Genomic DNA, 17,936 nt, shown 5'->3' with positions numbered 1-17,936 from the left:
GGCTAACTAGGTAATGTACTAGTTCTGTTTTTAATTTTTTGAGCAACTTCCATATTGATTTCCGTAGTGGCAGGAATAACTTATATTACCACTAACAGCTTAAGAAGGTTTCTTTCCCCCTTATTCTTGGATTATTTAAGTTTTCTTGACTATAGTCATTTTTACTGGTGTGAAATGGAAACTTTAAAAAAGATTATTAGATTTTATTTGTGTTTGTGTATGTGTGTTGGGGGGATGGTGCCACAGTGTACACGTAGAGGTGAGAGGACGTGTGTAAGTCAGTTGTGTCTTACACTCCAGATCCTTCTGCCTCTACCTACCCAGTGTTAAGATTGAACTTGTGTGTGACTTGCACATACACACACTTCTGCATATAAATTTAGATTATGCATGTGTGAGAAAATGAGTGACATTTGTTTTTCTGATTCTGGCTCCAATTCTGGTAGATAATGGCCACTTGTATGCAACACTCTACAAATGAGATAATTTCATTCATCATGGTAGAATAAAATTCCATTGTGTTTCTATACTGCATTTTTTTCTTCTATGTAGATCCTGACTATCAAGCTTAGGTCATCAGGCTTGGTGGCATGTACTGGGCCATTAATTGACTCTTGGTTCATTACACCAAGCATTTTCTTTGTTATACTGCTTTTAATTTCATGCAGTCATGGTTGTTCTCTTACTATTATTTCTTGAGCTATTGGGTCTTATTGAGATGATCATTAACTGTGTGTCATTTAGTACTTTCAGTGTTTAATATCTTATATTTTAAAATGTAATATATTTTAAATTGATTTTTGCACAGGGAAAGATAGGGATATAATTTTGTTCTTCTGTGTATGGTTTTGCATTTTTATTGGTAGCATTTATTGAAGAAGTTTTCTTTTTTTTCCTGGTGTGTGTTTTTGACATCTTTGTCAGGCATCAGGGAGTTGAAGCTGCATGAGTTCATTTCTGGGTCCTATATTCTTTCTTTTCTTAAATTACTTATTTTTATTTTTATGTTCATTGGTATTTTGCCTGTGCATGGGGTGTTAGGAACTGTAGTTAGAGACAGTTGTGAGTTTTCATGTGGGTGTTGGGAATTGAGCTAAGGTCTGCTGGAAGAACACCCAATAAATGGTGCTGAGCCATCTCTCCATCCCTGTATTCCACTGTTCTAGTATCTGCTTTTGTGGCAAAGTATAAACACAGATCATATGGTCTGCAAATAGGGGTAATTTGAATTCTTTCTTTTCTATTTGTATCCCTTTTATTTACATTATTTTCTTACATTTACATTACAAAGTAATAACTTTGGGTAATAATAAGTTTAGCACTTAATTGTATGATTGAGAAAAAGAGTTGACATTCATGTCCATTATCTGGCTTTACAGGAAAGTCTTCTTGTAGTTTTCCCTGATGTAATATTAGCTCTTGGTTTATCTAAAGAGTACCTGCTATTATTTATTCTTAGATTTTTGTTATTACAATTTTTTCTTTTTCTTTATTTCTTTCATTAATTTATTAATCCATCCACCCATTTATTTGTTTGTTTGTTTGTTTTTTAAGATAGGGTCTTACTATGTTGCCTTGTCTGACCTGGAATTCACAAAGATCCACTTGCCTCTGCCTCAGGAGTGCTAGAATTAAAGGTGCATGTCACTATGCCCAGCTTCTTCAGGGCTTTTATTATGAAAGATGTTGAGTTTGGGCAAAGGCCTTTTTTTTTAATCCATTGTGATGATCATTTGATTTTGTGTTTTATTTATGTCCTACATCATGTTTATTGACTTGCATATGTTGAACCATTCATCCCTTTCTGTAATGAAATCAAGTTGATTGTGTTTTTTGTTGTTGTTGTTACTTTTGTGTGTATATTGTATGATTGTGCTTATGCAAGCACTGCTCATGTGCTGCAGTGAGCTTGTGGGTGGTCACACATTCCAGACTTGGTCCTCTCCTTCCACCATGGATTACAGAGATTCAACTGATTCGAATTGGTAGCTCAGGTTTGAAATCCACTCTGTGGCCCAGGTTGGCCTTGAACTCATGATACTGCTTCTGACATTTAAAAGTGTGATTACAGTGTGCATCACCACATCTACTTGTTCTTGCTTATCTAAGACTGGGGTGCACCATTTATTTGAGATCTCTCTCTGACTCTGGTTTTTAACTCCATCCATACGTCCATCTGTGTGTCTGTCCATCTGTCCATCCATCTAGTATATGTGTGTGTGTGTGTGTGTGTGTGTGAGAGAGAGAGAGAGAGAGAGAGAGAGACATATATTAGTGGTATGTGAATGAAAAAAAGAAATAAAAAGAAAAGGGCATGACTGCTCTTAGGTATGATGGAGGAGAAAGTTTATTACAGATATGTGGGAGAGCACAGTCAGAGGCAGGGACACCTGGGAGAGTCTGGAATGGACATGACCAGACTGAGCTGGGCCATGTGAGGAGAGGGAGAGAGGACAGGAGAGGAGAGAGAGGGGAGCCAGGTGCAGCAGCCAGGAGGCCAAAGGTACAAAAAGGGGCAAGAAACCAAAATGTCTGGATTATATAGGGAAGAGCCTCTGGGAAGGGGCAGCCCAGCCCCTGGGCTGGAGAGTTCAGGGTAGAGGCTGGGGTATCCTCCTATCTGTACCCAGAAACAGGTAGGGACTGATGGCTGCTGGGAGAGGCTGACTGCCAGGTCCGCCTTGATATGTTAAATAAGCACCCTAGCCATTTGTTCTGGGTTTGAAACTTAACAATGTGCATCTGGAGGTCACTGAACTATGTTGCTACCCTTGATTTTTTTTATTATTATCTTTCTTTTAGAACTACCTTTGCTATATTCCAAAGGTCTGGTAAATTATATGTACTACTTCCTACCCCTATCCCCACACAAGACATATTAATTATAAACTGTTGGCCTATTAGCTCAGGCTTATTATTAACTAGCTCTTTTTTGGTTTTTCGAGACAGGGTTTCTCTGCAGCTTTAGAGCCTGTCCTGGAGCTAGCTCTTGTAGACCAGGCTGGTCTTGAACTCACAGAGATCCTCCTGCCTCTGCCTCCCGAGTGCTGGGATTAAAGGCTTGCGCCACCACCGCCCGGCTTAACTAGCTCTTAGAATTTAAATTAACTCATAATTTTTGTCTATGTTTAACCATGTGACTTGGTACCTTTTCTCAGTAAGGCATTCTCATCTTGCTTCCTCTGTGTCTGGCTGGTAACTGACTCCACCTTTCCTTTTCTCCGAATTTGCTTAGTCTGATTGCCCCGCTTACACTTCTGCCTACCTACTGGCCAGTCTGTGTTTTATTAAATCAGTATGAGTGACAAATCTTTACAGTGTACAAGAGCATTATCCCTGTGTTTGTAGTTTATATTGGTATTGATATTTCTTTTTTGTTTCATTTTCTGGGTTGCTGAGGATTAAATTCGAAGCAGTATACATGGTGGTGTGTGTTCTAATACTGAGTGAGCTACATATACAGCCCCTGTTCTTTTGAGACAGGGCCTCACTATGTAGATCAGGCTGGTCTGGAACTTGCTGTGTTGACCCAATCCCTCTTACTTTGGCCTCCTGAATTCTTGAATTACTGCCAGGCTATTGGTATTAATTTTTCCCTTTTTTCTGGTATAGTCTGATAATATACTAGAAAATTATTTCGATTTTTGTTTTGTTGAAACTTGGCTAAAAAAATAAAATTAGGTATTGTGGTGCATGCCTGTAGGTGGACTTCTCTGTCTCACTTGCCAACTCCCAAATTACTACACGGTGTAGTTGGAGACTGCTCTTTTGTTTCCCAGCTGCCCAGACCCAAAATAACCATACAGAAACTGTATTAATTAAAACACTGCTTGGCCCATTAGCTTATGCATATTTCTAGCTAACTCTTACATCTTAAATTAACCCATTTTAATTTAAATTAAAAATAACATCTATTAATCTGTGTTTGCCACATGGTTGTGGCCTACCAGTAAGGTTCCATCTGGCATCTGTCTCCTGTGGAGGCTACACGGCTTCTCCTGACTCCGCCTACTCTCTCCTTTATCTGCTTGGAATTCCCGCCTTGCCCTGTTCTTTGCTGCAGTAGGCCCAAAGTAGCTTCTTTATTAACCAGTGGCATTCACTGCATATAGAGGGGAATCCCACATCAACGTGGAGACTTCTTATTAATTATGAAAGCTTGGCTGACAGCTTAGGCTTGTTTTTAACTAGCTCTTATAACTTAAATTAATTTATTTCTATTAATTTGCTTTCTGCCTCGTGGCTTTATTTATTATCTTTATGCTGTACTGTCCATGCTGCTTCCTCCATGCCTGACTGGCAGCTCCGCCTTCTTCTTCCCAGAGTTCTCTCTGCTCCAAAAACCCTGCCTAGCTATTGACAACTTATTAAACCAGTCTGGATGACACATATTCACAGTGTACAAAAAGATTATTCCACAACACATGCCTTTAATCCTACTTGCAGAGTCAGGTGAAAGGTGGATTTCTGTGAGTCTGAGGCCAGCCTGGTCTACAGAGTGAGTTTCAGGGCAGCCAAAGATACATAATAGAGAGACTCTGCCTCAAACATGTGCGCGCGCGCACACACACTCTCTCTTGTGTAGTGTAAACTGGGATCTATTTTGACAAAGTTCACAGGATGCTGAAGTGAATATTATACAGCTGTTAGATGACATTCTACAGAATCTTTCTGTTTGATTTATGGTACAGTTTAATCTGAAGTTTGTTGATTTGGTGTATCTGCTGATGAAAGAACAATATTTCAGTCCCCCATATTATTGTATCTGGTCTTATCTGTCCCTTTGTGTTCAGTAGTGTTTGGGTATTTATGACTATTTCATTTATTTATTCATTTGTTTTTCTATTTCTCTGTGTGTACAATGTGTCTGTGTTTGTTGGATACTTGTGTGCTCCTGTTCACACAATGGAGTCCAGAATATGGTGTAGGGTAGCTTACTCAGTTTCCTCCAATTCCTTTGAGAATCAGAGTCTCTCCCTGAACCTGGAATTTGTGTTTTCTCAGCTGGATGGACCCAGAAAACCCTGATGATCTTTCAGTCTATCTACCTCTGAGCTGCAGTTACAGGCATGAGGATGCTAGCTCTTGCATTGATACTGGGATCAGAACTCTAGTCCTAAGCATTGTTGTGAAGGAAGCACTCTTAGCCGCTATGCTGTCTCTCCAGCCCCCAGCTTTAATTGTAATTTGTAGGTTGTTTTTTCTGATAGTATGTAAGGACTTGATATTTTCTAAATAATTTTGACTTGAAGTCTGAATGAGTATAGGGAGTCCTGCTTGCTTTCAGATTCTCTTTTCTTGGAGTATTGCTTTATATCATTCCACTTTCCATCTGTGTGTTTTTGAGTGTTTTGCATACAACAAACAGTTGGCTTTTATTTTTAATACCTCAGCCATTGTAGACCAGGATGGCCTTGAACACAGAGATCTGCCTGCCTCTGCCTCCCAAGTGCTGGAAGTAAAGACATGTACCACCACCACCTGGCTGCTTTCTTAATTCTCATGTATTTTTTTGCTTAATGTTTTATGAATGCAGGAATAGTGAATTAATTGCCTTAGTCTGAACAGCTGTTTGTAACTCCAGTCCCAAGGGATCTGATGCCCTCTTCTGGCTTCCAAGGGTACTGAATATGCATGGTGCACAGACATACTTGCAGGCAAAACACTCGTGCACATAAAGTGAAAATAAGTAAATCAGAAAAATGGGTAGACTTACAGCCCCATAAGCTTCTGCATATTTATTTTGAGTTTTAAATTTAAGGGTTATCTTTTTAAATCTGTCTGTCTGCGTCTGCTATGTGCATGTAGGTGCCTGATGGGGCTAGAAGAGAGTGTTGGGTTTCAGGTGGTTGTGATCTGATGTAGATCTGGGAATCTAATGGGTCCTCTGAGAGAGCAGTACATGCTTTTAACCTCTGAGCCTGCTCTCCAGCCCCTCATTGTTTTTTCTGTTCACTTAGTTGCTGATAGAGTCTTGATTTAAATTGCTAGGCCTTTAGAATAGATGTTAATATTTGGTTGACCTTTTAAGAGCTTTGTGTAACTAATGTTGACAGATTACTCTCCCATTTACTCAGGTTTTTTTAAGTGTATTTAGAGAATTGTGCAGCAGTCACTATAATCCATTTTAGAATATTTTTATCTCCTTCAAAAGAAACCCTGTACCTAATAGGCAGGCACTTGCTAATGTTCAGATTCCCCTCTATGTTGGGGCAGCTGGCCCAATCCCTGCGTTCAGGGGCGTGGCTGCCCCAGGGGAGAAAGGTACCTTTAAAAAGAACCGGGTCAGGGATAGACGCCCCTGTTCCCCTCCCCCCCCCTCCCCCGCATCACCCTTTGCTTCGCTGGAGCCTTGGCTTTGTAAGTTCCCTTATTCTCCTTTTATTAAAACTGATTTATTCTAAAAGGACTATTTTCGGTTATTTCCAAATTCCTCCGACCGCCGCTACACCTCTACTCTTAGAAAGTTACTATTCTGCTTTCTGTCTCTGAACACCTGCCTCTTCTGGGCATGTCATATAAATGCAGTCCTACTAGGCATGCTTTTCTATAACTGCCTTCCTTCACTTGACAAGGGTGGGCTTTTCTAGATAGTCCATTGTTTTAATTGCTGGACAATAGTAGTTTCTTGTGAACGTTCATAGTTTGTCTTCAATAGTTAGTGGGCATTTGATTTCCCCCCCTCCACATTTTGGCTACTGTAATGATTTTACGAGCATTTGTGGTTTTTTTTTTTTTTTTTTTTTTTTTTTTTTTTTTTTTTTTTTGGTTTTTCGAGACAGGGTTTCTCTGTGGCTTTGGAGCCTGTCCTGGAACTAGCTCTTGTAGACCAGGCTGGCCTCGAACTCAGAGATCCGCCTGCCTCTGCCTCCCGAGTGCTGGGATTAAAGGCGTGCGCCACCACCGCCCGGCCTAAATCAAGTACTTTTCATCAGTAGTGTATGAGGATTCATTTTTTTCTACATTCCCACCAATACTTATTTGTCTTTAAAAAATGTGTATTTCTCTCTCTCTCTGTATCTGTGTGTGTGTATACTTCTTTTGAAATTACATTTTAAAAAATTGTGTATGTGTGTGTGTGTGTGTGTGTGTGGGTGGGTGGGTGCATGTGGAGTTCATCCTACAGGACTCAGTTTCCACCATGTGGGTCTCAGCGATGAGAGCTGAGGTTGAGCTTGACAGTAAGTGCTCTTGCGCACTGGGCCACCTCTCAAGCTAGAGTGTTTTGGTTTTTTGAGATAGGATCTCGCTTTGTTACCCAGGCTGTGTGTCCAAGGCAGGTCTTGGACTTTGTCAGTCTTGTGCATCAGTTGGAATACTTGGCACATTTTACTTACTTGATGGTAGGAATCATTTATGAATGGATGGATTTGTGACTTGCTTTATTTCCCTGGCCTGGAACTAGCTCTGTAGAACAGACTGACCTTGAACTCACAGAGGTCCTCCTGCCTCTGCCTCCTTAGTGAGTGGGACTCACTTGGTCTCAGGACTTTTAAAGATAAAAGTTTGGCAGGAATTGGGAAGGACATTTTCCTGAAACCACCTGGATTGAGTACTCCATAGAATTTCTGAAGCCTGACCGGAGGATGTCTGTGGTGTTCCATTGTCTTGCTTAGGTTTCTTGTCATAAAAAATTGAATTGCTCAGTCCAGTTTTGCTTCTTAAATTGTGTTCTAGCTTTTGAAAAACAATCCAGGATTTATAATTCCTAAAGTAGTAATTTTAGTTTTGGTTTCTGGTTGAAGTTTGGAGAGGAACAGGAATGACCAAAGTTTTCTTTGCTCAAGAAGAAAACAGCATTAATCTTAAATCCCTTTCTCTCCCTTTTCTCCCTGCCATGCAGAGTGCTATATGAAGGGAAAGAAAGGCTTATTCCAGGATGTGAAGTGATCCAAGCCACACCCTATGGTCGCTGTGCCAATGTCAACAATAGTTCAACTACTTCACAGAGAATCTTTATCACCTATCGCAGGGCTCCTCCAGCTCGATCCCAGAATTCCTTGGCTGTAACTGACATCTGTGTTATCATCACCAGTAAAGGGGAAACCCCTCCTCATACTTTCTGCAAAGTCGATAAGAATTTAAACTGTGGCATGGTAAGACAGAGTTGCTTCCTTTTCAAACTTCGGTCTGGGAATAAGAAAAAAAATGTTAATATTGGTTCTATAGTTTATTTTCACATTTTTATGATTCTTGTTTATGTTTTTCTCTGTTCTTTAATTTGAAAAAGACCTGTGAAGCTGGGGATCAAGCCAGGGCCTTGTGCATGCTAGACTAGCTCCTTCGTTATGGAGTCCTCTCTGTTTCTTCCTGGTGTGCATAAATCATCATTTTTAATATTCTGATACACATAGAAAAGTATAATTTACGCTTGGAATTTTATGTATGTCTGTGTATATCTAAATATTGTCTGTTATATCAACACAGATTTTTTTAAACTTCTGTTTTTCAATAGTAGCTTTAAGGACAGTTGCAGATAGATTGGGTGGAAACTCTCCTTAGAGTTATTTATTTTACCTAATGTGGTTTTATATGCTTACCTTTTGAAAGGGTTAGTAAAACTCAGACATGACTGTAATCCCAGGACTCAGGCGTTCAAAACCAACTTTGGCTGAATAAGGCTTTCCCAGGCCAGTATAGGCGACAAATCAGACCCCTCTTCAAATACACACAGAGTTGTAGAGAAGGAAATTGGGCATACACATTTGGTTTATAGTCTTATAGACTAACACTTATTTTTGGGTCAGGGTTATCTTGAAGACAGGCAGAGATGTATTTGTAACTGTTGGTGGGAGTGATGGCTTCATAGTCTCCTGGAGACTCAGCCTTTCCTGCTTTGGGCTCCAATATCTGTTCTTTTAAGCACTAGTAGTGTCTGAATGATCACAGAACTGTAAGCTGTTGAAAACCATATTTTACTGTGTGTGCGTGTGTGAGTATGCAGCCATGCATTTGTGCATACATTGAAGACAGAAGATCACTTTTGGGAATTAAGTCTCTTTTCAGCATGAGGATCCCAATGATTGAACTCATTTTGTCAGGATCAACAGTGAGCATCTAGGCCTGCTGAGCCTTCATCCCACTGGCCTCATCAACTCTAAAGTTTTTGAAACTGTCTTTAAAAAAAAAAACAGACTTGTTTCTTTTCTTTTTTTGTTTTTGTTTTTTTGAGACAGGGTTTTTCTGTAGCTTTGGAACCTGTCCAAGAACTAGCTCTTGTAGACCAGGCTGGCTTCGAACTCTCAGAGATCCACCTGCCTCTGCCTCCCGAGTGTTGAGATTAGAGGTGTGCATCACCACTGCCCGGCTTTGTTTCTTTTCCTTTTGCATTGTCAACTGTATTTTTACTTCATTCCATGGCAACTGTTTAACAGAGTGTTTGATTTTCTTATGGGTACTGGAATTGGACTCTACCACTGAGATACATTCCTACCCTTATAAAGAGACAGGGTCTCATGTATCCATCCCAGTCTGGTCTGGAAATGATTGTGTAGGTGACCTTGAACTCCCAATGTCCTGACTTTTCCCTAGTGCCAAGATAACAGGTGTGCACCATCATGCCTAATTTTATGTGGCATTGGGGATCATGCCCGGGTTTCACAAATACTAGACAGGTACTAACTAAGACACCTAGCTCTTTTTGTTTTTAAAGACATGGTTTTTGTAACCCAGAATGGCTTTAGATTCACTACCCTCTGCTTCCTCGTCCTGAATGCGGGGATTACAGGCGGTATTACAACTCCTGGCTAACTAGGAGTTTTAAATGACTTGTTTGGATAAATAGTCTCTAGGTTACATTCAAAATCATAATTTTCTTCTTTTCACTTTGTTTTTAAAAACTCAATTTATCTTTTACAGTGGGGTTCCAATGTGTTTCTGTGTTATAAGAAGTCTGTGCCTGCTTCAAATGCAATAGCATATAAGGCTGGTAAGTGAAGTGAAGATCTGTCCCAGTTGACAAACTAATGGATGCTGTCATTGGGCTGGCTAGAAAAGACAATGTATGTTCCCTTATACTTTGTGGAATTGGTTTATTTGTTAATTATCTATAAGTTTTAGCATGTAAAGGCTAAAGTTTTCTTAAATGCATTATGTGCTGTAAGATTTACTAAAACCACCCTCTGTATGTTATTAAATTTAAATTTTTGTCCAAGCAAGCATATGAGGTATAAGCCTCCAAGCTTTGGTTTACACTAATAGATTTAATAATTCAATGAAAATTTCTTTCTTTGATCTTTGTGTTTGGACAATCATAAAGGTGTCAAACTGCATCTTTACTTCTATTTCCTTCTCTTATCTTTGTGTGTCTGATTTGAACCACATGTTACTTGCCATGAAAGGTGGACTTGCTTCCTTTCTCTCTTGTTGCAAAGAATCAGCTATGTGGAGGAGAGGAGGGCCTGAGAAACTTTTCTGCCATGAAGTTTTTGGGAAATCTATCGCCATACTCTAACTGCACACTAAAGTGTCAAGGGCTGTAAAGATTTAAGTGTGACTTCTTCATCCCACTGGTATGGTGGGATAAAATCTGGCAATACAGGTATGCTCCAGCTGTAAATAAAAGATACTGGAATGCTTCTTTGTGAAGAGAAGCAGTGCCAATTACTTTTTGCTTATGCAGTTTTCGAATTGAAATTTTATTTTAGGGAAATTAGGCAAATCCATATCTGAAAACTCTTTGATTGCCCTCATAAAACCACTCATACTAATGCATTAAACCATTTACTTTATATAAAACAAAAGCAACAACTAATAAGAGATTCCGAATTATTTTAGAATATGACATTGCTGTAATATGTCTTTAATACATAATACAAGTCTTTTCTTTGGAAGGGAGAAGGAAGTGACAAAAAGTGCTCAAACTTAAAACATTTGCAGAAAGATTGCCAAAGTATTTAAATCTAAATTTTAGATTCTTATTATGAGACACATATTTTAGAATGCAGCGCTTTGGAGACTGAACTTGATTAAAATCTTACTTTCAAGTTCTTAGCTTGGAAGTAGGCTATATATTGGTGACATTACAGCTTAATTAATTGGTGGCGTACAGCTCCTTTGTTCTGAAGGGCTCCATTAGGGCCCTCAGTGCTGCTACCTGCCCCTCCTTCCTGGGTCTCACATATTCTGTCTTGGGCTCACGTTGAATGCCTTTTACACTGCAGCTTTCAGCACTGGTATAGGGGCTAGGATCATTTCTCTTGTCTTGCACTTTTAAATAACATTTATCCCTTCTCTCAATTTTTTTCTAAAGACTAACCAAAATAATTAGTAAATTTTCCTTCTAACTTTCTTACCATTCTTCATAAGGTGCTAAGGTGATGACATATATAGGTTTAAAAAAATGTGTTGATTGGTGATCAAGATTGGCTGACTTCGGTATTTACTAATATTTTTAATACATTTTCATGTTGTAATTAAATACAAGTTCAGGGATAACAGAGGATAGATTGGCTTATCTTAGTTTCTGTTATAGTAAAACTAATTTTGAAATTTTACACATATTTCTAAGCAGTTTGATATTATAATGTGCTATTAAGTATGTATCATGAATAATTTATATAAAAGTGATTTTTTTAAATGAAATGTTATCCTTTTTCTGAAAGGTTTGATTTTTCGATATCCAGAAGAAGATTATGAGTCTTTTCCGCTCTCAGAATCCGTGCCTCTATTCTGCCTTCCTATGGGAGCCACTATTGAATGCTGGGATCCTCAAACCAAATACCCACTTCCTGTTTTCTCAACATTTGTCTTGACAGGTTCTTCAGCTGAAAAGGTATATTTTGTACCTTATTGATGAAGCCTGTTTTGTCCATATTTTAATGTTGTAAAGTGGTTACTTTATGTTTTATTTGAATGCTAGGATAATTTGGATAAAAGGCATTTCCATTTATACTATAACACCCATCGTAAGAAGTCAGAAGTAACCAGACCCAAAGTCTGTACAACTCAGTGAACTTCTGAATTGGCAGACTTTGGGTCTGGTTAATTTTAGTATGTGTTTTTTATTTATTTCCAAGTTTTTTAAAGCAATAAATAATGCATAAAAATTTTCAAAGTCAACGTGATACCTGCGATTATATAATATGCTGATATTCCTGAATCTTATATATCAAAATAAAGTGTTTTGAGAGAGCTGTCCCCAAACACAGGTCTCAAAATAAGATTAAGGTAATGATTTAAAGATACAGGTTTGGGAAGAGTCAGGATTTTATAAAACAACTGGATGACAAGACATTGAAATGATTGAAGGAAAATATTAAAGCCATTATGAATTAAATATGTAATTTAGCTGGGCCTCTTATCCTAGCACTTGGGAGGCTAGAGAGGCAAGCTGAGAAAGATCTGTGAGTTTGAGGCCAGCCTGGTCTACCTAGTGAGTTCCAGGATATCCAGAGCTACATAGAGAGATCTTATCTCAAAAGAAACAAAACAAATAGATAAAAAATTCAGATGACTGGAAATTAGAAATATGATCTTTAAAATTAAAGTATATGAATAAATGCAATTAAAATTCCGTGACTTTGTTTGTTTTCTTGGAGATAGGAGGAATTAATGAAGAGAAAGGTAGATTTTCTAAAATGTAGCACAGAAAAGGATAAAACATGAAATTTTAAAATATAGCAAATAGCTGAGAATGGTGGTACGAACTTTTAAATTCCTGTACTTGGGAGGCAGGTGGATCTCTGGGTTTGAGGCCAGTCTGGTTCTAGTCCATCCAGTGAGACCCTATTTTAAACAGAAACAAACAGAAAACAGCAGATAAAAATATAACACATTTAGTAAATGAATTCCTAAAGGGCAGACTAGCAAAAACGGAAGGCCATGTTTTTAGTGCCCAGTACTTACTTGGGTGCTGGGGATCTGAGCTCTGTTCCTCATGCTGTGGGACAAGTGCTTAACTCACTGAGCCATCCCTCAGTTTCTGTTCACTTTTGAAAGTAATGGCTAATGATGTCTATCTAGAGATGTTGCCAAGTCATCTGGAAATAGGAATTGAGTTCTGGGAAGAGGTCACATAAAGATTAGTGTTCTGCTATTGAGATGATTATAGTTCAAACATTAGAGAATAAATTTTCCCAATGGAATTAGACAAGAAACTTTAGAAATGGCAGTATTTAAATGATGGTCAGAATTGAATCTTGTGTGGGAAAGAAAGAAGTTAACAGAATTTAAAGTGTTTACTGTCAAACATACCAAAGGAATAAAGATTTTGAAGATAAAAGAAGATAGAAGATTGTCAGTTGTATTTTTGTTACACAGAGAAAAAAAAGCAATTGAGCCCTGAAAGTATTTCAACTAGATTATTATTGGTAGTCTTTTTGTTGTTGTTGTTTTGTTTTTTGTTAATGTTTTTTGAGACAAGGTTACTCTGTATAACAGCCTTAGCTGGTCCTGGAACTCACATTGTAGACTAGGCTGGTCTCAAGCTCACAGAGATCCGCCTGCTTCTGCCTCCCAAGTGTTGGGATTGAAGGCATGCGCCACCATGCCCAGCTATTACTTGTAATCTTGATTTTAGAATTGTTGTAATGGATTGAGGTGGAAAATAGTTACCTAATGTGAGCAAGGCTTTTAACTGGCTACAGGTGCTTTACCAGGAGGACGAGGAATAGCAGATAACTTAGGCCACATAGTGACCCATAACTTTAAATAACTGGAGAGAAAAGGACACTAGAGAGTTTAGATGTGACCCAGATGGTGATGACACACACCTTTAATCCCAGCTCTCTGGAGGCAGAGGCAAGTAGATCTCTGTGAGTTTGAGGCCAGCCTGGTCTACAAAGCAAGTTTCAGGACAGCCAAGACTGTTCGTTATACAATGAATGTCTCAAAAAAAAAATTAAAAATAAAAAACAAAACAAACACACAAAACAAAGAAGAAAAAAGAGTTTAGATGTGAAAATCAGCTATACTTCAGTGATGTAGAGTTTGCTGTGCACAGCCTTGAGTTGTATTCCCACCACCAGACAAACAATAACCACGTACTAAACTCAGATTCAACCTCAGGCTTATGGGCTGAAAATTCCTCTTAGAGGTCTCAGCAGGTAAAGGCACTTGCTTCACAATTCTGGAGTCCTGACTTTGATCCCTGGGGCCCAGCTAAAGGTAGATGGAGAGAGCTGACTCCACAGATGTGTCCTCTGATCTCCTGTAGAAAACTAGCATCTCAGGTTTGAAGCTAGCCAGGGCTCCATGAGACCATCTCAAAACCAACAAAAAACCCCAACAATTTAAGAGAGTGAAAGATAAAAATGACAAGAAGGGAAATATATTTGCAAAATACATATCTTAAAAGATTTTTATTTTTCCTAATGGGGATTGAACTTGGACCTTTGTATGATAGGCAAAGTGTTCTGTTCAAATCTATTTACACTCCTAGCTCATAAGTGCTTATATATAGATCCTTCTCCAGTAGTGCTATTCCCTGATGACTAAGTATTCAAATCTTTGAGCCTTTAGGGCCATTCTTATTCAGACCACCACACAGACTTAAGTAGACATTTCTCTAAAGATACATAAATGACCAGTTAGCTTGTAAAAGATGCTCAGCTTCATGTAGTTTGGAGATACAAAGTTATGGTAGCATTTCACATTTATTAAGTTGACAACTATGTAACAGCAAATATCAGAAAATCAATATTATTAAGGATATAGAGAAAGCAGAACCCTTTAACCTTGCTTCTGTGGACAACAGATTGGCAGCTCCTTCAAAAGGAAAACAGAATTAAGTGTTTGATGAAGCAGTTTCATTCTGAGATCTGTACCTAGAGAATTGAACTTACGGTCTCTCTTGGAAAGAACTTGGATGGCAGTATGCTTATAGTATTACCAGACATCCCAGGTATCCACTGAAGAGTGAGAGTAAAGTGGAATTTGGTGTGTATACACTATAGGACATTACTCAGCTTTAAAAAAGATAAAATTCAAATACATCCTATAACATGGATGAACCTCGAAAACATGCTAAGTAAAATAAGCAAGACACAAAAAGAATAAATACTGATTCTACATGTAGTAGGTATCATTACAATAGGCAACTTCATTGAGACAGATAGTAGAATAAAAACTACCCTATCTAAAGAGAAAAAAAATCATGTGGGCTCAGTGCATAAAGTGCTTACCGTGCAGGCATGAGGACCTAAGTTTGACTCGCTAGAACCCATGTAAAAGTCAGATAAGGTAGCGTGTGTCAGTAACTCTATTGTCCAGTGGCAAGATGGGTAGCAGAGACGGTAGAGTCCCTGAAGCTCACAGGCCAGCTAGCTTGGCACATGGAGTGCAAAAAACAGAGACCCTGTCAAGTGGAAGGTGAGGGTTGATATGTGTGCACATGTACTTTCTCATGGATATACATACAAAAAATGACAAATGGGATCAATGATATGTTTCTGTATATTCCATGTTCTAAAAAATGTCGTTCAAGCAAGTACAAGTTGAGTGAGGTTATTAGAGTACTCAACAGAGTGGGTAAAAAATACACTGGATAAAAGAGAACAAGTAAAAAAAAGTGATTCCCCCTTTTTTAAATGCATGTGTGAGTGTAGGAACACGTGTGTTGCACATGTTTAAAGAGGTCAGAGGACAACTTTTAGGAGACAGTTCTCTCCTACTGTGGCATCTGTAATTTGGACTTGGATTGTCAGGCCTGCAAGGTTAAATGCTTTGCCTATTAAATCACCCCAGCTGCATGAAGTTGCCCTTTTCTTCTCTCTCTCTCTCTCTCTCTCTCTCTCTCCCTCTCTCCCTCTCTCCCTCTCTCTCTCTCTCTCTCCTTCCCTCCCTTCCTCCCTCCCTCCCTCCCTCCCTCCCTCCCTCCCTTCTTTTCTTTTATTTTTTTTAAATAAATGCTTACATGTATAATCACAATGTGTGTGGGGATCTAGATGGATTTGCATCAAAATCTGGTTGAGTTAGAGATGAGATATTTCATTTATCTGTTTGGTATGTAGTCACAGAAAATACTTGTTTAAAGAGAAAAAGAACATTGGGCATATAGATACCCTGGTAGAGTCCTTGCCTAGGATGCTTGAGATTTGGATTTTAATCTCCAGCATGAAATGTAAATCTTACAACAATTCTTTGACTGTAGGTCTATGGAGCTGCCATCCAGTTTTATGAGCCTTACCCTCGAGAACGTCTAACAGAGAAGCAACTTATGCAGCTGGGCCTGTTGACCCCTGTGGAAAGAAAAGTGGTCTCCAAACCCATCAATTCAAACAAGTGCATTTGTTTGCTTTCACACTGGCCTTTTTTTGATGCTTTTAAGAAATTTCTTATGTTTATCTACAAAGTTTCTGTGTCTGGACCACATCCTCTTCCCATTGAAAAGTATGTATAATGATGTGATGTCATGTCTGTGGAAATAAGATACATAATGGTCATTTCACTGTCATCTAACTTAGCCGCAGAATTGAAAGGGAAGGAGAATCATATTCACCATATTTTTACTTGTTCCCTCTCCACTGAGTCATTGATCGTGAACTTGAAATTGGAGTCTTGGTAAACATGGCCTTATGATTGTTTTGATAATTCAGATTAGACAATAACTTGTATAGATGTATGCGCTCTTCTTCCTATTCATTCTTCAGAAACCAAGACAGTGAATGTACACACATACTTTGTGTAAGTGCCCAGTACAAGAATTAGGTATAATGAATGTTCATCTGTAAACTAATATGGAAATTACAAAAGTAAATTAACTGATGTTAACTGTGTGGTTTTGGTTTTAGCACGGGGCAGAATGTTCCATATTTTTTTTTGTCATGGAAATGTTTTATAATCAAGAAAAATAGATGTAGAGCCATGAATGAAGTCTTTGTGCTGTATTTTGTTTTGTTTTGTTTTTCAGATAGGGTTCTCCTCTGTAGCCTAGACTGACTGCAAACTCCTGAGCCTCTTAGTTTTTGAACAGAGACTTTATAGGTGTTTACAGCCTCCATCCTGTCATTTTAAGTTTATTTATTGGGGCTGGAGGGATGGCTTGTCAGGTGAGAGCAGAAGACGTGGGTTCACTTTCCAGCATCCTCATGACAGCCAGCTCTAGATCCAGGATAGCCAGTACCATCTGACCTTCACATGTCGAGTACTGATAGACACGTAACAGCACACTCATACATAGAAAGTAAGTAAATCAAAGGAAATGAATAAGTAAAAGCTTGCTGTTTGTGTGCATTTATGTATGTGCACAAATCCATGCACACACATACCACCAAGGCACATGAGTAGAGGTCAGAGGATAACTTGTGGGAGTCAGTTCTCTCCTTCCACCACGTGTGCTCTGGGTGATCAAACTCAGGTTGTTAGGCTTGGTAGCAGCGGATCCCTTTACTCAGTGAGCCATCTCTCTGGCCCCAAGCCTGTCATTTATAAACTGTTTTGATTTCTAGTGGGACATGGCTTTTGTTTATTATTGTGTATAATACTCGACTTTAGTAACAAAACAAGAAAAGGGTAGAAGGGTCAAGAACTTTGTTAAGTCTTCACAGTATCAGCATTCGGTGTAAAATGTAGGGTTTCCACTTTATTCCCAGAAGGCAAGTTAGTGGTTTATAGTTTTACATTTAAGTTTCTGTTGTCAGATTAACGAAATTGAGGTAAAATTTAACTGATGACAAGTTAGCAAGTTTGTGGGCAATTGAGATTCTATGATTTGTGCAATAGACTCAAGATCAATGATGTGATAATTGTTTTTCTGTTAAGGTAAATTCTACATTCTGTCTCTCCCAAAAACATAAAACTCTGGAGAAACTTGAAAAACATTATTTCTAAGTAGAGAAACAGCATTTAAGTTGTTTGTCTAGAGTTCTAGTAATAAATCTAGGTTTAAATTCCTTATTTATACTTATAATGTCACTGATAACCAAGGTTATAAAAATTGTTTGTTTGTTTGTTTGTTTTTCCTTTTTTTTTCCTGAGAAAGGGTTCTCTGTGTAGCC

General features: G+C 38.5%; 1 protein-coding gene across 3 annotated transcripts in view; it reads left to right on the top strand.

Moving 5' to 3' along the window:
* Dennd4c (DENN domain containing 4C) overlaps positions 1-17,936 on the top strand; it is a 97,823-nt gene that overhangs the window by 21,932 nt on the left and 57,955 nt on the right. For all 3 annotated transcript variants that reach the window (XM_038335562.2, XM_038335561.2, XM_038335560.2), the window contains exons 3-6: positions 7,844-8,096; positions 9,859-9,928; positions 11,604-11,773; positions 16,091-16,329. In XM_038335562.2, the coding sequence (XP_038191490.1) occupies positions 7,844-8,096; positions 9,859-9,928; positions 11,604-11,773; positions 16,091-16,329 (732 nt within the window). The remainder of the gene's footprint in view (positions 1-7,843; positions 8,097-9,858; positions 9,929-11,603; positions 11,774-16,090; positions 16,330-17,936) is intronic.

Source organism: Arvicola amphibius, chromosome 6 (genome assembly GCF_903992535.2).
Source record: "Arvicola amphibius chromosome 6, mArvAmp1.2, whole genome shotgun sequence".
Lineage (NCBI taxonomy): Eukaryota > Metazoa > Chordata > Mammalia > Rodentia > Cricetidae > Arvicola > Arvicola amphibius.
Note: the sequence above shows the minus strand (reverse complement) of the source record. Positions and strands in the feature narration are given on the sequence as shown.